This window comes from Schistosoma mansoni, chromosome 1 (genome assembly GCF_000237925.1).
Source record: "Schistosoma mansoni strain Puerto Rico chromosome 1, complete genome".
NCBI classification, from domain to species: Eukaryota; Metazoa; Platyhelminthes; class Trematoda; order Strigeidida; family Schistosomatidae; genus Schistosoma; species Schistosoma mansoni.
The window spans coordinates 41175264-41197463 of NC_031495.1; the positions used below are offsets into that span (position 1 = coordinate 41175264).

General features: G+C 37.4%; 1 protein-coding gene across 1 annotated transcript; it reads right to left on the reverse strand.

The window, feature by feature from the left end:
• Positions 1–1565: 1565 nt before the first annotated feature.
• Positions 1566–14880, reverse strand: Smp_008120 (med-6-related). Its single transcript, XM_018794446.1, has 4 exons — positions 14440–14880; positions 9922–10092; positions 8839–9168; positions 1566–1911 (listed from the first exon to the last, which is right to left on the reverse strand). The coding sequence occupies exons 1-4, from the start codon at positions 14656–14658 to the stop codon at positions 1750–1752; spliced, it is 882 nt and encodes a 293-aa protein (XP_018648858.1). The 5' UTR covers positions 14659–14880; the 3' UTR covers positions 1566–1749.
• Positions 14881–22200: the final 7320 nt, after the last annotated feature.

Consider the following 22200-nt stretch of genomic DNA (forward strand, 5'->3'; position numbering starts at 1 on the left):
TGAATATCAATAAGCACGAAAGAGATTGGTGACAACAACTGTATAACACTAGACAAATTGTACCATAATGTTAAGCCGCTAAGCTTTTAGTTATCGCATCGTAATTTGAGGTTATATCAGCACTAACGATTACATGTTATGTTAGTTACGAATCAACGACCAATCAGACATTAGTATTTGTCTAGTTCATCTGAGTTTTATGCAAAACCAAACTACAGATTGAATTTACTACTTCAAATAAAATGTTGACAAAGCCATTTAGTTTGAAAGATTTTACGGTATATTTAACCATCGAACCATATTAATGAGATATAACTTGTTCCTATCAGCTTTTCTTCGACCTATTAATTATCAAGAGCAGATGATACATCTCTTAAGAGGGAATATCTGTCAAATGAAGTATGCCAAGGCACTAAGAGATGTAGTTGATGAGGTTCAGCTAAAACCCCGCTCTCCCAACAAATTAGTGAGATTAGAAAACAATAAGACCAAACTACGATTCACTTGACCAAAATGCTCAACTTCTTTAAGTATATGGGGATATTGTGCAAAGAATTTACTATGATATACTAACAACCTCTCATTTATCTCTTTATAGAAAAATTAAAAATTCTTAGTACACCACAATGAGTTTACAAAGCGATTGATGCCCAGATGTCTAAAACAAATTGAAGTTGGATTCAAACTGCGAACTAATTGAGGAAGGATGTAACTTTTAGCTTAGTGATATACATTTAAGAGGTTCATCGCCGTTATTATGCAATACGTATTCCTATAAACACATTACTCAAGTATGAATCAACTAGTATTATGCTGTGTAAAAACCTGATTGCAATCTGAAAGTCAAACAAAGATATGCATCGGAATGATCATCGATGAAAATACTTATAACCACTTATATTCACTGGCAAGAAATTACTTTAAAGCTCCTAACACATCAAAACCAAATCATGATCTTGGAAAATAAATCCAAATAGGGTACGAAGAATTGTTAACGTAAAACAGATCCAAATGTAACGATATCTGCCAAAATTAAACGAAATGATTATGAAAGTTTAACTTCAATTCGCAGAATTCGCTGTTTGAAAGTATTATGATTGAAGGTAGTCACGGAAAGAGGTTGATTCATAAGTATAGCTATCAACAAGACACATTAGTTCAGAATTTTTACGCACGTGATACGGAAAAACAATGATTATGGTTTTACTACTTGCTAAAAATAAGTAGCACAAATAAAAATCAAAGCTATTATAACGTCTTGCCTATCATTCCAAGTGTGATTCACACACCTCAATGCTATTTATGAAACGCAGCAGTAAAGTTATGCTTGAAATTCACTAGTCTGAGTAAATGAGTGTTACAACCTGTTAAAAATAGATAAATGAATATGTTCGTAAATGATTACAGACTTACAATACTATTCTTAATGGAATTAAACAAGTTGGTAAAGATAGAAATTTTAGTAACGTAAGAGGATCATGATGCTATTGTTCGAAAACAAAATGGTCCATATGTTAATTATACGCTCCAATTTACGGAAAAGGCGTGAATAAAAGTCAATTTTTAGTAGAAAAAAATTATATATATAAACAAGAAAAGTCAATAATTTCACATTAGTAAGTAAAACAAGACTTCAGTGTACATCAAGTTTGGATGGCTAAGTAAACTTATCGAAATAAAAATAGTGTTATACCAAACCATATTTGTGTCAAGCCTTTAACAGTATCAATTGAAGAAACTAAAAACATGTTAAACACGAGGTTTTCGATCTACAGGCAGTGATGGTTGCGTTGAAGTGCTTGGTGATGGTCCAGGGACAACAGAAACACCGGGTAATGTAGGCAGCCTTGTAGGTAATTTAGCTGGAGAATTGCAGTTGATCTGAAGGTTTTCTTCCTTTATAGAAGATGCCTGGAATAAAAAAAACCGTAGAGATACTCCATCAAAAGAAACAAAATATTTCCAAAGAGCAAGAGTTAGTTAATTCTAAAAGTCATGAAGTGACAGTTAATGGACGTGAGTTTGTGAATGGGTCTTCACTTTGTTCAACAACACAATCATCACTCAGTCAACCACGAAAAAGAACATAGTACAAACTTACACCGCTATAAGTTACCATAAGCCACCGCCATACAGAGATAAAGTCGTTAGGGAACGTCCCAAAGTAGTGGAAGTATTAACAGTATCAGTACAGTTAGAAAGGATTTGGCATCAAAGATACGCTTACAGAAATATAAATTAGTGAAATAATAAGAATGGAATCGAGAAGAACAGAATTTGTGAGAAAACAAACACTGAATGTACCAGCCCAATCGTAAATAGTGTTGGACAATGTCAATCAGAACTTGTTACTATAAACAAGCGGCCTACAAAAATTTTCCCTAAACCTATCAACGAAGGAAGGCTATACTGAACATTTGTAATGATGTTCCCCCAGTTGTCCAGTGTTTATTTAGCTTCAGTTTCATCATGGCAACAACCAGGTGGTGGTCTGAAACGATGTCTGATATGAAAAGGATGAAAAACAACTGGAAAGGATTGCCCAGAACAGGGTTGAATGGAGAATGCTAATGGCGGCCGATGCTAGTTCACGAGAGGTTAAAGAAGTAAATAAATAAACCCATTAACGTGTCTCAGCTCTATATTCAATGACTTCATGAACTCAGGAAATTTTCGGTTCGGGCGATCTTCAGTCACTGTCTGGTCGAAAGTGAATGCTTCCACCGAATATAAATACTGAATCAGTCTTTCTGAAAACACATGCACCGTTCAAACTGGCTTCCTTCAATGTTCTCACAGTAATGCAGATCGGACAACAGATAGGGCTGGCTATATCTTTAGAAAGTCTCAATATCGACGTTTGTTGTCTATCCGAGACCCGTATTCAAGACTCTAGTGAAATACTACAAATTGGCTCTCCATCTGTCGCTTCCAAAGGTTTGTTTTACGTGCGTTTATCCGGGAACCCTGTGGCATCTTCGCCTGGTCTTGCTGGCATTGGTATCGCACTAAGCGCTAGAGCTGAGGCAGCACTAATCGATTGGATCCCCATTAACAGTCGGTTATATGCTGTTAGATTAGAAAGTTCCATCAAAGTGAGAAGAAATCGGCGTGAGAAACGGTGTCTTTTCGTCATCTCCGCCTATGCCCCGACAGATTGCAGCCCGGATGCAATCAAGGATGAATTGTACTACCAGTTAACTGTTCTTCTCCAGAAACTGCGTTCGACAGATATTGTAGTACTAGTTAGAGACTTGAATGCACAGGTCGGGCATCTAGGCACAGAAGAGAGTCGTTTAGGTGGCCGATGGGGACGTGTTGGTCGCAGGAGTGAGTGCGTACGTGCCCTGTTAATATATGGACGTTATAAGACCGCTAATCAGAGAGCCGCAAATTATCGATTGGGACAGTGACACACGAAAACCATGCGAGCAGTCTAGAGTGCTTGTCAGTCCTGTTATCTGCCTAGCCCAGCCAGTTAAGTCCAGAACACCAATAACAGCCTCTGCCATATGAATCATTATTCTCAAACATACTGGGATTATATACCAATCAAACAGACCACATCGTACCATAAAATAGAAAATAACATTTGTACAAGACTTGGCCAAATGTGGCTGTGAATAGGGGGAACAGTAATTAATGGACATGGATAACTCAAGAATGGTAAATCGTATAATAATAGTTCATAGGTCAAAATAAAGCTTATAATAAGAGGGACACGGATACAAATATTTCAGTTACTTAACAATTATACAATAGGAAATATGCATATCACATTGGTCCATAAATAGTCCTCAAAGTTACGATTCATAATTCTCCACAGGATATAACATCTCCCCTTTTTTGAAAGATCCGGATTTTAAATTTCTCGAATTCATCTTCCCCCACGAAAGAGTGTTGGATCCTCATATACCCAAGTTACCATTAATGTGACATTATTTAAAACACGTTTGTCGCATTTAACAGAGAATCCACTAGAACTGACTAGATCTTTAGGATCGACGGCATTTGATTTGAGGTCACCAGTGTCTAATTCTTCTGAAACAGCTTCCTTGAATTTATTGAGAACCTCATTAGTAGATAGTGAATCATTGGGATAATCGGTATCTACGAAAACTGTATTGGATTCTCGACTATCATTTGATGAATATGACATATTTTCTGGTAAAACATGAGAATCTGAAGAATTAGATTCGCCAGAAATTTCTGTTGTAGAATGACGAGCTCCAATTGGTGCGGCTGCGTTTAGTGCACTGCTCAAATTTTCTGTTTCTACATGGGTGGTTGCTGCAGCAATTTTACGGGCGTTTAACATGATATTGTCTTTCTGTAAACTGGACCACTCATTGTTTGCACGTTCTGTTTCGAGGATAGTAGGATTTTAACCAAGTATAGGGCACGTCTCCGAAACAGACAGTACCGGACTACTGGGCTGATCAAATGTGACTACTATTGCTTGGCTTAAGTTAACCCTTTTTAAAGATAGGGGCGACTATCGACTCATTCCATGATGTTGGAACACTTTCTAGCTCCCAAACCTTTGTAAACAATACAGTCAATTCCTTAGTCAGAAAGTCACCACCATCTTTAAAAAGAGCCGGAGGTAAGTCATCTGGGCCCGGTGATTTGTAGCGCTTCAAGAGTTGGAGTTCCTTGCGGACTTCCGCCTCGTTTGGTGGATCAGTCGTCACCGGCCATGGGGGCAGGACAATCTGGTCGATGTTGCTGGAGCAACAGGCCAGTTGAACTGCCATTCAAAGAATTCCGCTCATCGTCCAAGACGTCGATAGATGTTAGTGATTGGTATCCTGTCATTTTCACTGATTGTTTCACTCACACCAGACTTCTTGCTGCCAGTGGCTCGGATGAGTTGGAAGAGCTTCCGGCAGTTACCAGATGCATCTACTGCTTCCAGCTCATTAGCACGCTCCGACCACCAGGCTTCTCGGTCCTTACGCAAGCTTTGCCCAATTTCGTTGCGTAATAGCCTTCGTTTGTGGTCAAACTCACGGTCATCCGGAGTAGACCGACGGGCTTCCATCAGTTGTAAGGAACCAGAAGAAACCCAGTGCTTATAAGCGGGACGTTTCGCGAAGCCGCAAGCGAGTTTACTCGCCATTTTCATGGCGTCGTGAAGATGCAACCAATGCTCATCTATACTTTTCAGTGGGATGGCAGCTAGCCTAGAAGCTATCTCGGTTCGATACTTACTTGCAACAGAAGTTGCAACCAATTTACTGACATCAATCCGTTAGCTACTGAAAAGATTGGCGCAGACAAGAGCATGATCAGAATCCAGATAGGTACTCCAAAAGGAGCGGCAGTCTTGTACACAACCACGCCAGCGGTAGCTGATCGCGATGTGATCAATCTGAGTCCAGGCTTGAGATGCAGAGGGAGGACGCCAGGTAGTGCATCGGCGATGACTGTGCCGAAACAGAACGTGCAAACAATGAGTGGTCCAGTTTACAGAAAGACAATATCATGTTAAACGCCCGTAAAATTGCTGCAGCAACCACCCATGTAGAAACAGAAAATTTGAGCAGTGCACTAAACGCAGCCGCACCAATTGGAGCTCGTCATTCTACAACAGAAATTTCTGGCGAATCTAATTCTTCAGATTCTCATGTTTTACCAGAAAATATGTCATATTCATCAAATGATAGTCGAGAATCCAATACAGTTTTCGTAGATACCGATTATCCCAATGATTCACTATCTACTAATGAGGTTCTCAATAAATTCAAGGAAGCTGTTTCAGAAGAATTAGACACTGGTGACCTCAAATCAAATGCCGTCGATCCTAAAGATCTAGTCAGTTCTAGTGGATTCTCTGTTAAATGCGACAAACGTGTTTTAAATAATGTCACATTAATGGTAACTTGGGTATATGAGGATCCAACACTCTTTCGTGGGGGAAGATGAATTCGAGAAATTTAAAATCCTGATCTTTCAAAAAAGGGGAGATGTTATATCCTGTGGAGAATTATGAATCGTAACTTTGAGGACTATTTATGGACCAATGTGATATGCATATTTCCTATTGTATAATTGTTAAGTAACTGAAATATTTGTATCCGTGTCCCTCTTATTATAAGCTTTATTTTGACCTATGAACTATTATTATACGATTTACCATTCTTGAGTTATCCATGTCCATTAATTACTGTTCCCCCTATTCACAGCCACATTTGGCCAAGTCTTGTACAAATGTTATTTTCTATTTTATGGTACGATGTGGTCTGTTTGATTGGTATATAATCCCAGTATGTTTGAGAATAATGGTTCATATGGCAGAGGCTGTTATTGGTGTTCTGGACTTAACTGGCTGGGCTAGGCAGATAACAGGACTGACAAGCACTCTAGACTGCTCGCATGGTTTTCGTGTGTCACTGTCCCAATCGATAATTTGCGGCTCTCTGATTAGCGGTCTTATAACGTCCATATATTAACAGGGCACGTACGCACTCACTCCTGCGACCAACACGTCCCCATCGGCCACCTAAACGACTCTCTTCTGTGCCTAGATGCCCGACCTGTGCATTCAAGTCTCTAACTAGTACTACAATATCTGTCGAACGCAGTTTCTGGAGAAGAACAGTTAACTGGTAGTACAATTCATCCTTGATTGCATCCGGGCTGCAATCTGTCGGGGCATAGGCGGAGATGACGAAAAGACACCGTTTCTCACGCCGATTTCTTCTCACTTTGATGGAACTTTCTAATCTAACAGCATATAACCGACTGTTAATGGGGATCCAATCGATTAGTGCTGCCTCAGCTCTAGCGCTTAGTGCGATACCAATGCCAGCAAGACCAGGCGAAGATGCCACAGGGTTCCCGGATAAACGCACGTAAAACAAACCTTTGGAAGCGACAGATGGAGAGCCAATTTGTAGTATTTCACTAGAGTCTTGAATACGGGTCTCGGATAGACAACAAACGTCGATATTGAGACTTTCTAAAGATATAGCCAGCCCTATCTGTTGTCCGATCTGCATTACTGTGAGAACATTGAAGGAAGCCAGTTTGAACGGTGCATGTGTTTTCAGAAAGACTGATTCAGTATTTATATTCGGTGGAAGCATTCACTTTCGACCAGACAGTGACTGCAGATCGTTTAGATAGAATAGAGTTTTCACCATGGGCAAGCTGTTGTATAAGTTGAAAAGTAAGGATACACAAATTGCGAATAAAAGGGAGTGAATAAGTGACGAGGTGAATAATAATAATAATAATTTGAATTGTTTGACTTTTAATAGAAGCCGGAATAGTATTCTCAGGAAATATCGTCATTCCATTTTATTTGTGTGAGGGCTGTGATACTGCCCGGGTGCCCAGACTGAAGCAGGTGGTCTTCCTGGGGGCCACACGGAGCCTTTGACTTAAAGGTCTGATCTACAAGACGGTGGAGCAACGTCAGAAGATGCAGTCCAATGATAGTCGGTGACCAACAATTGGTCCATACACCATTTGTTCCCTCAGGATACTAGAGCCCATGTGCACTATTGGTTTGGAATCAGGGTTTTCCAACTCCATTAGGTTGACCCTCCGTGTCAACCAACGCGGTTAAAGCTCCGGACATTCGCTTTTCATCCTCTCAATTTCGTAAACAACACCCTCACCAGGAGAAGGCAGTGAGCAGGACTTCCCTGACAGTCGCCGCACCCGCGTGGTCATACAAGAGCACTTCGGGATGGAGAGCTGACTCTCCCAACCCTCGGCCGTACAAGGGCATTTTGGGGGCTGGCTTTTGTTGGCCCTTCACGATTACCTGGCTGGGGTCCGAGAGATGGTGCAACACAATTTCTAGAGACGTTGTCAGATATGGCTCACAATAGAAGCCAGTGGCGATCCTGCTGTAACCTTCTTTTACTTCCTTTATAAATAGTGGTTTAAACTTCCTTAACTGGAAGAATTCTTCTGGTTGTAACTTTCTGTTTCCCCCATTATTATTCTTATTATTACGCTAACATATACTAATCTGTGGTTGCTATTGTTCTTCTTTTTTCCTTAAACGCACCTCACCTTTTTCTCTTCCCATTCTCATTGTTTTGTGTGGCGCATATACATCTGGTGCCCCCCTATACCAATATTTATGTGTTCAAATAAATAAATAAATTCTAAGTCAACAAGTGAATCTTCTGGTAGAAGATCAGCCTCTCAAAGGTCATATGAGGAAAGTGTTATCTGTAAAAGTATGTCTGTGGCAAAGTCAAATGGAAATGGGGAAAACGGACAACGCTGACGACTACCAATTGAAGCAATCAATTCCGAAGACAGTTTGCAATAAGCTCTGGTTCGACCATTAGTGTTAAAGAGCTGTCGAGAGGTTTATTTACTGCTTTCAATGATGACCATTTAAGAAAAACCTGTTGGGTATCGGTATGTATTTGCCGATAACTTAATCCTTATTTTCCCTAGGTACTTTAAATTTTTTAATTTTTTGCATACGTCGATCTTTCAGCTATGCTTACTCTATATAAAAACTAACGGTGTGTTATACATCAAGAATTTGAAACTCTGTAAATATTTACGGCGCTTACTAGTAAAAGTGCATGTAAATTAAACAAAGTAAACTAGAAATACTGTGACCACCAAACAAGAATTGTATTTCAAGTTTCTCTTCTCGTTTATTTCTGATTTCTACCGTAAGAGCACGGTAGTTCAAACATCGAAAGTAGTACGAAATAGTTGTCCAGTGCTTCCTGGTTATTGTTTTTTTTCGACATCACTTCATGATCTAGACTATGATTATTAATAATTTTTAAGTAAAGTCTAATTTGAATAAATACACATTAAATGATTGCATTAGTTGTGTGAATAGATTCTTACGGTTTGAGCTGATGTAAGAGAAACGACTCCACTCGCGTTAACTGCAGAAGTAACTGTCGCTACAGATGACGTTTGTCCTGAGTTGGCCAGATTTTGAATAAAACTTGCTGATGGGACGGGAAAGCGATTCATCCAGTCAGCAAGTAGGGTATCTGTTCTTTGAACTTGAAATAAATTTGCACTTTTATATAAATCTCTTTCAGTATTTGAGGTAGATTGAGATTTTGCATAAGTTTGATCTGGTTCTTTATTATATCCAAGCAAAACATTAGGGTCATCCCATGAATAGGAACCGTCTGAAGGATGATATCGAGCACAAGGACCTAATGTCTACAAAAGCACAAATTTTATAATTACTAACGAGTATATTATATCAGCTTAAAGCTTCTTGTATTTTTCAAATCGGATTTTTGTCTTAAGATTACTACAATGAAGTTAAATAACAAATCTTTTTAATTCGACGTTAAAGATGCGAAACCATGCTGGTTAGGAAAATGAGTTTACGTACTAGACCAAAGGTCAAAAAAGGAGATTACTCAGATGGTGTGGCATCAGTTGTGAAACTCATAATTAAGAAATACGTTGATTCAAGGGACAGCAACGATAACGTATGACTAGAGGACTTATAAATGTTTACTATGATTTGGATACACCTGTCGTGTACACAAACGGTACCTTGTAGATCCCTATATTAAAATACACACAAACAACGCCGAAGACATGTGGAAAAGGCTTAAAAACTATCTTCAACCAAATAAAGGGTAACGTGGAAGAATGGACCAATAATTATACCGCAGTTTTCTATGTACAAGTTGGAGGACAACATAACAGGCATTGTTGGGTGACAGACGAAAACATCTTACGCTGTGATATGTACCTGAAGTTTATTAGGTGCAGGCTTTAGTAGAAGAAATTCAAAAACGATTAAAAATTGATAACATGAAAGGAAACCTGATTATTCTGTTGGAAGTTTTGTCAAACTCAGGATCTACTTGACATGTTATGCATACAAACAGACAATATTTCCAAATTGAAATTCAAACAATGAGAATAAGGTTAATGATGCCGAAACCAAAATAATACCTGGATTACTTTCTTCAACCCTACAATTGCTGTCAATAAACGAGAGTTCAGTAGAGTAGAAAGATCTGGCGCTTGAAGTACTGTCCCGTTAATCACATAGTAATAAGCCAATGGAGTGACTTGAGTGGGAGATAAACGTTGCTGCTTTCGTATTATGAACAGTATAGGTTCCTATGAAAAATGAAAAGAAATTAACAATCTTTTTTGCTTTCATTACTCCTAATGTTGATCTTGGTTTCTAAGTAAAAAATTTATTTATAGACGAGATTCACTACTATAATTAAGTACCCAATAATATCTAATGAAATGCTTTAATACTAAATCTTTCGAAAAAGCTTCATTGCTTTTCCTAGTAAACAGATTTTGACACAACTAGAGCATAGAGTTGGACATTTGAGCTACACAGGATGCAGTCTATGATACAAAATAGTAACATAATTAGCGTCTAAGTGTACTAACAAGACTAAATACATATTTTGACAATAGATCCCACTTAAGTTTGTATGTTTAAGCCTTAACTAGAATATGGAAACTGGAAGTAATCCTATCTGACAGGTCACGATCGCTCCAATTTATAAAAAAGGACAAAAATCCTCATGTGACAATCACAGAGGAATCTGTTTAACTAATATGGTATCTAAAATATTAGCCTTATTGATAATTCGACGCTTAACCAGAGTTCGTAAAGAGCGAACCCAAGAAAACTGGGTGCGTCTCATGTCTGGACGTGGATGTATAAACCAAACATTCACAACTTGGCAGGTTCTGGGACTTGGACATAATTTCCGATGTCCGACTTAGTTGATTGTAAGGTTCTGTGACAGTGTCTGACACTGAAAGGGATACTATGTCTAAGCTCTCTACTGAGAAACCACTGGTCGAACCAAAGCATATTGCAAACTGTCATCGAATTTGATTGCTTCATTCGGTAATCGTCAGCGTTGTCCGCTTTCCCCATTTCCATTTGACTTTGCCATAGACATGCTTTTACAGAAAACACTTTCCTCTTATGACCTTTGAGAAGTTGATCTTCTACCAGAAGATTCACTTGTTGACTTAGAATATCAAAATGTCGTAAATCTGTTTGGTGAAGCACTGACTACTTTAAGCAACAGTGCAAGCATGTTTGGGATGGGATTCTCACCTTCCGAGTGCAAAGTGTTGCTTCAGGATTGGCTTGCGTCAGTGCCTGAATCAATGATGGAGAATGAAGTAGTCGAGAGTATCGACCTCTCCATTCATCTTGGAATCTTCATCGTTCCTGATGACATCTCGACACGGATTTAGAAGGCCCAATTGGTTTTTACCAACTTGCGTTACTTGTGGCGTAGGTGATATATCCATCTGTCAACCGAAGAACGCGTTTACTACGCAGCAGTTCGATCCGTTCTAATTTATGGATGTGAAACATGGCCATTAAGAATAGAGAATATTCGTAGGTTACTGCTATTCGATCGCAGGTTTCTTTGAAGCCGTGCCTGTGTATTTTGGAAACGCTGATTAAGCAATGCCTGGGTTAGGAACAGGGCAATGGGTAGGGACGGCAAATCGATTGACGACGTAGTAAATCTTCATCAATCGAGGTGGTTGGGGCATGTTAGGCATGCCCCCAAATACCCTGGTACGGCCGAGAGTGGGGAGAGCTAACTATCCTTCTCGAAATGCTCTCACATGGCCACGCGTTTGGAGCTTTGAACATACGCACCCTATGTCGAATCGGCCAGCAGGCCTCTCTGGCTAAAACCCTAGAATCTCGAATCATTGATGTATGCTGTCTCGGAAACACGCATACAGGATCCTAGTGTGGTCGTTCACTCGACCTCACCTCGCCAAAACGGAGAGCCGACGAGATAATCCTCCGCGTATCTCGCGACCTGATGGCTAGTTCTCATGAACTTGCAGGTGTAGGCATAGCACTTAGTACGAGAGCAGAACAAACACTATTAGAATGTATGCCCAACCACCGACTGCCCCGACGTGCAATGTTTCATAGTGTAGGAGTAGGTTGGAAGAAAGCTAGGGGCGGCCAGACCAAAACATGGCATAAATCCATGAAGTCGCTGACAATTAGATTAAGCCATGTTGGTAGGTGTAGACTACCTGGTTGGTATTCGCGAGATGATGGCAATCGATGGTTAGAGACCTTGAATGACATGGCTCAAAATCGTTGGCAATGGCGAAGGTGCATCCACTCTTTGTGTCCTGCCTAATTCTAATCTTCTGAATTCTTCATGTCCCTATCCTTTTTCTCTTTCCAAATTTCTTTCACCGTATTATACTCCTTTAATAACATCTTCAAACCCTTATCTTTCACATAATGCTTATACTCTTACTACTTCTACCACTATGGGATTTGAATGGACAACTGCATCTCTGTGCTAATGTGGTATGGCAACTCGAACTGATGTGTGTACGTACAAAGTTCTACGTTGTAACTGACTCACTGACTGAGAATGGATCCTCGTTAACAGTCGACTACAGAAAGCTCTCTGAACTTCTTCAAAAAGCTAAACGCTTAGACATACTACTCGTAGCAGGAGGCTTTAATGCCCAAGTAGGTAGCTTAAATCAAACGGAAAGACATTTTGGTGAGTATTTCAGTATCCCGGCTCAGCGAACAGATAATGGTGATCGTCTGCTGCAACTGCGCTTAGACAATCGTTTATTTTTAGCAAACACTAATTTTAAGCAGGAGACACCGTCTAACATAGCGACCACCTGCACCAAACCAACGATGGACTCAAACAGACCATATTGCCATCAGTTATTGTTGGAGAGGCTCGATAGAAGACTGTAGCTCGTACTAGAATACATGCTTAGACTCTGATCATGCTTTAATACGAGCACGCATTCGCTTACGCCTCAGTGGACACAGAAAAACCACACTAAGAAGACCCACTAGGATTGAACTGAGACGTGAAAGCCATAAGCAAGTTCCAGGAACAACTCAGTTCACACCTAGGCAGTTTGTAAACGAAACTGACCCAGTTGTTGCTTGGAAAGATTTACGAACAGCTGTGGAAACAGTAGTAAAATCTATTAGTAATTTAAACCAAAAAGTTACAAAAAGCCAATGGATTTCTTCCAAGCCTATTACACTGATGGATTCTCGTAAACTCATCCCATCAGACTCTGAACACGATGGAGAGCGAAAGCAAACCAGTTCTAGGTTAACCAAAAGTCTAAGGAACGATCGTGAGCAGTGGTGGGCAATGAAAGCAAAAGAAATGGAAAATGCAGCGGCTGTAGGCAACGCCAGATAACTCTTCAGATTAATAAAAGAAACTGTAATTAGGAAGTCAAGTGTAAGCGGGACAATCTCGGAAAAAGACGAAACTCTTGTCTGTTCTCAGCCCAGACTTTTAGAACGATGAGCAAAACACTTTAGAGAACAGCTAAGCTGGCCTTCAGCTACTCTACAGTTACCCACCATTCCCAAACAGTCGGAATAAAACATTCAGGTAGGTCCCCCGACTCTTGGAGTTGGACCTAATCCTATCTGACTGGTCACAATCACTTATTGTCCCAATATATAAGAAGGAATCAAAATCATCCTGCAATAACCATAGAGGGATTAGTTTGACTAACATAGCATCTAAAATACTAGCCTCAATAATTATCGGGCGCCCAACTAAATCTGGTAAACTCCAAACACGAGAAAATTAGGTTGGTTTTAGACCTCGTCGTGGCTGTATCGACCACATATTCACCATTCGTCAGGTTTTAGAACACGGACATGCTTATCGGCGTCGGACAATGATAGTTTTTCTTGACTTAAAAGCAGCATTTGACTCTGTAGACCGAGAGGCTCTATGGCAGTGTCTATCATTGAAATGTGTACCTCAGAATTACATAAATCTTATGAAGGCTCTCTACTCGAACACTACCGGTCGAGTCAGTGCTTATGACGAATTGTCATCTGATTTTACAACCTCAAGTGGTGTCCGACAAAGCTGTCCACTATCTCCACAATAATGAAGCTGTGTGGTCGAGGCTGAGAGGGTTTTTATGACCTTAGCATGACTCCAGACACCGACCATTAGAGAGCCGAATGGATGAGTTCCTCTACCTTGAGCATTACGATTTTAGAACCTTTGAACCTCTTTCTAATCTTGACAGGATTTAGGACCATATAAAAGAAGTGTATCCACTTCAATTCTTTGATTTTGTATTATATATTTTTAATCTAAACTAACTGTTTGCTAATTGGCTAATATTTCTCAAGGTCAATTAAGATTCTTTCAAAGGTCGTCCATAAATGATAGTCGCCGTTTTCACTTTCAGTTTACAGGTTAGATATTAGAACTTATTTTCACACCTTAACACCCATACGGAGCGTTCTATGAGGCACTGAAATGATGAGCTAAGCCATACCTTTGTTGTTAGGTGGGTAAACTAGACACACTACATGGGTAGTTCTTGGAGAGGCTAGAGTTATGCGTGACGAAGCCTTAGGAATTAACTAGGCTGTTAGTCAAGACTTAGTGGTTTAAAAAGTTACACAGTAGACAGACTTACTTGAGCGTGATGAAGATAAAACTCAATACCTGTCATACACAAGAGCTGCTCAGGATGGAGTCTTTGCATTCGAATAACCTCATTATTGCACTGCCTATCATAAAAAGGATTGGAAAGGTCGCAGAAATAGTCGAGAACGTTTGCCGAGCAAAGGAAGTGACTCCATGCTGGATTAGACCATGATACACCATATAAATCTTCTTTAACTTGAGAGGACATCAGCAGACGAGTAACAGTCGACCTTCTTAAGGTTGTTGTAAGGCTAGATGGTTAGTAACTCTTGAGTTTGTTTTCAACGTCTCTGAGACGGTTCTGGAAGAAGTTTTGCTTTTTACGAAGGTACTTTAGATGAAGAATATGAAAATAATATCCACACAAAAACCCAACACTAAACATAAAAGCGCCCAGAACCCGCCCCGAAAACATGTAGCGTGTACACCGTATTTTCGCTGCAAAATAGGTTCAATATTGAAAAACCAGAGACACTTTTCAACAAGTTTAGGAACAGAAAACTATTTTTCAACTGTGTAAACAATGTTGAACGTAGTAGCATTGTGTTCACATGCCAAAAATGTTCATAGCATGTAAATTCTTTTTGATGAAGGTGGTCATCGAGGCTCTTATGTTTTCAACATACGTAAACATAATTCTCTCACCAATGACTATTTCTTGATAGAAGATGAGAGTGGAAAATACAAGCTTCCAACTGTCCAGGTATTGTAGGTAATATAAAAAGGTTAGTAGTCATGGAAAGATGTGTTGAATTTTTGTCCTTTTCAAATCTTAAGGGCAACGTATGGATTGGTAAAAGTGACTGATTGGTGACAAGTAGAAAAATTTACCTGAGTAATTACTCGAATGAAATAAATGTCAAGCTATCTTTTGTAACCATCAGGCTTCGATTTTATGATCCCACCATTTACAGGTTATAACCTCGAAAAAGTATGTACGAATTTTCGGGTGTCTTCATTCACGTGCTATCTTAAATGTATGTCCCATTAGATGCAGTTCGTGCTGAAGCGTATAACTGGTCTGTTGGAATGAAGAAATGTACAGAGTACGATACACTATGATCAAATTTACTTCATTTTTTTCGAATTGTGATAGTTGCATGTTCATTGCTGAAGATGTCACAAATATTCGGAATTTGACAACGCCTTTACACGTAACACCTTTGTAATCGAAGTATATCAACCCAGTCAAATCGGAAGACAGAAATGAAGGGGTTTGAAGGTATACTCTGATACGTTGAGAAGCGTTCGGTCCAAGCTGGCAAGCACTTGCAAGGGATGCGTGGCACGGCGTATCCACTAGCGGTTTGGTCCGGATGCACGAATGAGAGCCTTCAGCTAGGTGTGTCCATTGAAACAAATGAGATTAACATCAATGTCGAAGACTTAAAATGTTATTTATTTTTGAGGTTTATGTACTGCTATTGTGTTATCGAATAAGGCGATTGGTGTTTGTTTTATAATTTAAGTATTATGTTTGTTCGCTCTTCTTTGAACAAGCTTCAGGAAAATTGGGTTTCTTTCATGTGCATGCTATACGGGAGCTTTTCCTAGATGCAGTCTTGAATAAAGGTTTAGAACAGGTAAGTAGTCAAGCTATCTCAATTTCTAGAAATTTACAGGCTTTGTTTCACGACTGAAGAGGTATTAGATATGAAGGGTTCGACATTACTACTATCCGAATCTCTTACAATGAAATGATCCCAAAGCCAGTAAAGCCAAACTTCAATCATGATCAGAGGGAAAGATGTAACTGATAGTATCAAAGCTAGCTAGTTGTCTGGGTGGTGCTTCGCATGAGGTATCGGAACGTGATGTTATAAAAAAGCTTGACTAAATACTTCTTGCTAATCGCCAGTTCTCAGAAATTTATATGCTCAACAACAAGGTCGCTAGTTTACGGAGCTACTTGTCCTTGAAATTTGTTAACCGCTGCACCCCACGTTCTATGAGTAGTATCGTAGGAATCTCAGTACATGTGCGCCAGACGTTCAAATATGTTAGGTTTTTTGTTAGCAAACAATCTTGGTTTTTAGGTTCTGCAAGTCTTTGATATTGACGCTAACTTAATTTGTTTTACTAAACACATCCTGACTGAAGACCCGCAATCATACATCCGTACCAAATCACCATTGAGTACGTCACATCCCTCACAACTACTAGGAGTCTAGATTACATACTTCTAAACTCATCAATCATATTCCTAATTCCTCTACAAATATATGTTAGATACTCTAAGAAAAGATATGTAGATGAACTATTGGTTTCGAAGTGATTTCAGAAAACCATTTATGATATACCATAAAAGTCTCATCTGGTAAATTGTGGTACATTTTAAGCTAATCTTTCACAAATATGATTACTGCCTTTACATTTTATTGGCCCTTTATCTGCCTTCAGTTCGATCGTATGAATGATTGCTATTGATATATACATTCCAGCTACCCTCATATATAATAATTGACTTAAATTGCATTATTGAATAACGAAACTGAATAAGTCAAATACGAGAATGAATTTCGAATACGTTGATCTGAACGGATAAATAGGGAAAGGAAAGAGGAGAGAGAGCAACGAAAAAAATAGGAGTAGAAATGCGAGCTAACTCGAGTTTTCCAAGCATGAATACATATTTTTAGTCTGTAAATGGCATCGAGTCGCGATTGACTATGATCACCACTACAGGAAGATTACGTGCCAGGTATCGACGTGGATCCCTCGGTAGGCCAAAAACCAGAAGGCTGTTAATGGTTGTAATAAGATATATTTGTTGGTGATCTCGTGGTATCGAAAGAATACCGAGACGTGCCAAAGATTACAAGGGGGATTACCGAGCATAAGCGAGCTCGTGCAAGGTTACAGGCGATGGAAGGAAAAGTGCCTTTGGTACAGTTAAACAAACTAGTACAGTAAAACAATCACTGGTACAATTGGTTATAATAATAATTGTTTCCAATATACCAATCGCGTTCTCGTCATAAAAGCAGGTCACTACAAGTCAAACAAAAATAAGTTACAGACATTCGATGAATAGAGTAAGTAATACATGCAAACACGATCATATAAAAACAGTCAGGCTTGATAACCGAATAAGTGACAAGGTCAAAATGTAGCTTGATAAGAATGAATAAATTGGTACATCTAGAAGCTAGAATAGCCTATGTGGGTTTGATATAGCACCAGCCATTACAACAGAAATCAAGAAAAGTTGCTAACCCTGGTTCAAAAATTTAACACACTGCACGTCTTATCCCATGTACACTTGGATATCAAAAATTAACTTCGTCATTTGCCTAATGTTCATCAATCTTCCCCTCATTTGGATTGTGTATGCTTTTATCAGCACTTTTTGCATAATTCGTGACCTTTAGAATTCAGGCTCTGAAAAAAGGATTCGTTGCTGTATCGAATAACTGTTTCAGCTATTGTACACGCTAAATACCACTTTTCTTTTTACCAGTGACATATTCAAATAACATATAATTACCACAATTCCGATTCACTGTAGTTGCCGGTATACATTTAATTGTTTTATTACCAATCTTCATTACAACCTAGTTATGGCAGTTAAATACTGCCAGCGTACTTCAGCATGATTTATCTAACCAGTAACATTTCATACCGAATGAAGTAAGCACTAGATGGGAACAAATCAAATATTTCTTTCTACCAAAATTTCGATATATTAATAAACTTCATGACTAAGATATGACTTATTTGTTGTGACAAATACACTGGGGTATAGTTGGCCTTGATCTATGCTTGGGAACTGATTTGGTGAGGAGTGACTTGGTCGATTTTAGTGCGAATGATATATAAAAATGATTTATTCGTAATCGTCTGTGACATCTAATCACATCTTGACAAGGAATGCTTAAGTGTATGATATTTTGATGAACTCACACAGTAGGTTATTAATTAATTGATATTAATTACTACTTAGTTCAAATTACACAAATCTAAATATTAATCTGACTGGGAATAAATAATATGAAGAGTAGTATTTTCAAATATCAGTTTGATTTATTTCCTGATTCTTTGTGTTTTGACTGCTCATTGCCGGATGTAAGGTTGATTTCTGTTATCAAGCACAATTCAGTTAGGCATTCCACAGAAATAACAAGGACAAACAATAGCAATCATATCAAACTACAGTATAAAATTACAGTTTATTAAGCTCTAGCACCTATAATTCGCAAATATCAACTATTTCTAACACTAATCAATAACTTATTGTATAATTAATAGGAAATAAGTTAACTTTATCCTTATCTATTTTATGACTCAACTAAGTTTATTAGTGAGTTATAGAGATACCCTCTGTGTTTCATAAATATTCTGCATAAACTTTGTTCCTATTACATATAACTTTTAGAAAGATGTATATCACTTAACTGAGAAAATATTGAAGATTTTTATAGTTTACTTATAAATATGTTTGTAGAGGTGGTGAGACAATTTAAAAATGTTCAGTTATTGATATTCTTTAGTTGTTTGTAGGTATAACCCATTTTGTCACTGAATAGAAACAGAATTGAAAACAATCACCAGTTCAATACAGGAGTACCTAATCAATTCTGGACAACTTGCCCCCAGAGGAGTTTGCTTTCAAAATAATGGATTGGGGGCCGAATCAAAAGCTTAAGTACTGTTGAGATATTGGCGATCCACCAATTCAAACCCGAACTCTGCGTGAAAAAACTATATGTCCAACCTCTCACCCTCCCTTGGCTCTAGTTCCCTTCTGTAGTATTTTTTTGTTTTTATTGTTGTTTTGTGATTTTAAACCGTAATCAATCATTATTATTGTTTAACAATTATTCATGATTATTATTCAATTGATATTATGACCTTTGTATTTTTCATTTTTCTTCATATCTGTCAAATGGACAATTATCTTCCATAATTCTGATCTGTAAATTATTTTCATCCTGTAATTCGTCTTCAACTCCCTGATTACTACATACCCTGTTTTGATTTTCAAAATCTCGAATCACTTTATTTTGCAATCTTTTCTGTCTTTCTATAGACTAATATATTTACAAAACAACCATAAATACAAATATACAACTTAAATAATTCCGTCGTATAGAAAAGATTCTTCGTTAAATTCTTTTCATATTTATTCCCATTATTCTATTTTACATTTATATTTTCTTTTCATTTATCCAAATTCTTTTTTTGATATTGACTTTAAAATATTTAATCACCATCTGGGAGTATTGATTGAAAATGGTAAGATTAACTAAAGGATAACAACATAAACTAAATTGCCAGTTATTACAATGATAATACATATCATGTCGCTAGGAATTCACTTCGAAAAGAATGTACAAAAAAAGGATGTAAAGACATAATAAACGACAGTTGATCTTTTTTGGCTTAATACAAAATACAGCGTTGATGTCTTGAAATAGTGATTTTACCAAGTTAAAAATAAATTACTATACTTTGTTTCTGGAATTCAAACAAACTATGAAAGAGCTTAACTTTTTAATTTAAAAAAAAACAAAAAAGATAATTCATTTTACAACTGAACAGTCTAAAAATAATTACGGTAGGCAAAATATCAATTGTAGAAAATGTAAAGAAAAAGAGACTAAGTGTATATGAGAGTTAAGATGATAGATTTTTAAATCTTTGATTCTCATACAAATTGACAGAAAAGTTAATTTATTTTATCTTTTGTCAAGAATCACTTAAATCTTTGATAGAACTATAAGATATATTAGAAATAACAAGGTTGTTGCCACATTCCAATAATTAGGAGATGTTTTTTTTGTCAAACAAAAATGATTACGTATATCGAATATCAAACGTCATACTCAACATGGTATTTTATGCGAAAGAAAAAAAGCAACGAATCCACTCTCAAATTTTATGATAAGTTTATAACAAAAGAATCATGATAATCATTGAACAGTTTTGTCAAACAGTAGTATACCAACATTTTAGAATCGAGGTTTACCTCATGATTTTGAAACAGTCAACAGATGTGTAATAGGCTTATTTAAGCAGAAAATGTCGAAATGAAAATAAACACTGTGTGAATAACATATAGTTATCTGTCTTCTTTGAATGAATGAATGAAGTTTCTGTTCGTACAGTTAGTTGTTAGTATCGATTTATGAATGAAGAGAATTATTATTTACAATCAATAGCCATTCCATTATCTTAAAAGATATTTTCTGATAACATAAAACGTAACTTTGATTTGGTGTTTCTGTTATCACCTGAATCGGAGGGGGGGGGGAATAAATGATCGCTTTCGCTCTGGGTTTTTTGTATAATAAAATGAACGATTCATACCTGTCAGTAATTAGTATTTTTGTTTGAATATGGAAATCAAAAGAATAATTTATAGCTCATTAGGACGTATTTGATAATTTCGCGTTCTCTAAGGTGAGCGCTTTAACTGTTTGATTTTGATTAAACACCACTAGATGTCAAACGTATACATTAAATGTTTACATTTATTTCAATAATCTAATAGCCATATATTATTGGAAAAATTAAAACAATAACATAGAATAGATGGAACGTGGTAAACAGTGGAATTCGGAACGCGCGTGTTGTCCTAACTGGAATTCGCCCGCAAAGTAATCTGATTCATTTCAAATTAAATTAAAACATTAACTTCATGGTCAAAATACATCAAATAAGTGTGTTAAGTATTAAATTCCTAATAATGTCCTTATCAATAATAGATATATTACTTCTATTTCATCCATATTGTGAATTATTGGTGCTATGCTTTGATATCATTGACAGCAACTTTTAGTTTTACTTCTCCTTCTGCAGTAAAACCATCTTAATTGGTATTTTCTTGTTAAATATGTATAAGTATGTATCCTTACTGTCTCAATAATGTCTGCCAGTTAAAATGTGAGAATCAGTCATAGTTATGTTGATTTTTTAAAAAGGCCAAATAAACAATGCACTTTTTTAACTGTAATAAATAGGTTGTAAACACCTGTTTAAAGAAAAGATATAGGACTGGTTTTTCATTCTGTTTATTTATCAAAAGGAATTATTTTATTACTGCATTAATCAGTTCGAAATCTTATTTTCAGTCTAATCAGTTATTACCAAGGTTTCAGAATAAAACTCCATTGTTTTAATTTTTAGTACGTTACCTTAATAATTAAAATCTGTCGATTCAAGCAGTTTGACAAATTTGTATTCGAATAACGTCAATAACGTCTTATTTGTCTGGAGTTGTCTTAACAACCATAAACAATACTTTTTAACTATAGATTTGTGAAAAAGATGACGGTGACTAGCAGTCCTACTTGGGACTAATCAGCTGGATATACTTGCATCCCACGATAAATTGTTTCTGTACACATGAAGGAGGTTTGAGTTTGCGAATAGCCAAAGCTTCTATAAACCTAAGAACTCGTCCTTGACAATTTTTATACGTTTTAAGGGCTGTATTAATGTCAATTCTATGCCCGGTTTCACTTATGCGCTTTGCTATCGATAAGCATGGTTTTTCATTCCACGCGTTGATAGGATCATTTCACATGAACTGATTTTAAAGCCATCTAGGCACATGTTCCATAACCCTTGATTGCATTGTTCGATTACTCCTCCCTACATACGTGTGTCCACACAAACATGTAAGTTTAGTGACTAAAATGCACAAACAAACCTCTGGATAATAAGATAATTAACGAAATTTATTTCATTCACTTGAAACAATTACATTTTTCTAATAAACTAGTAATATTTTAAAGTCGTATACAAA

Coding starts and splice junctions, on each gene's coding strand:
- Smp_008120 (XM_018794446.1), bottom strand. CDS start 14,658: ATGTCCTCTCAAGTTAAAGAAGATTTATATGGTGTATCATGGTCTAAT. Junction 9,169..9,921: donor GGTTGAAGAAAGTAATCCAG/GTATTATTTTGG, acceptor GTGCTTTTGTAG/ACATTAGGTCCTTGTGCTCG. Junction 1,912..8,838: donor CTCTTACATCAGCTCAAACC/GTAAGAATCTAT, acceptor TTTTTATTCCAG/GCATCTTCTATAAAGGAAGA.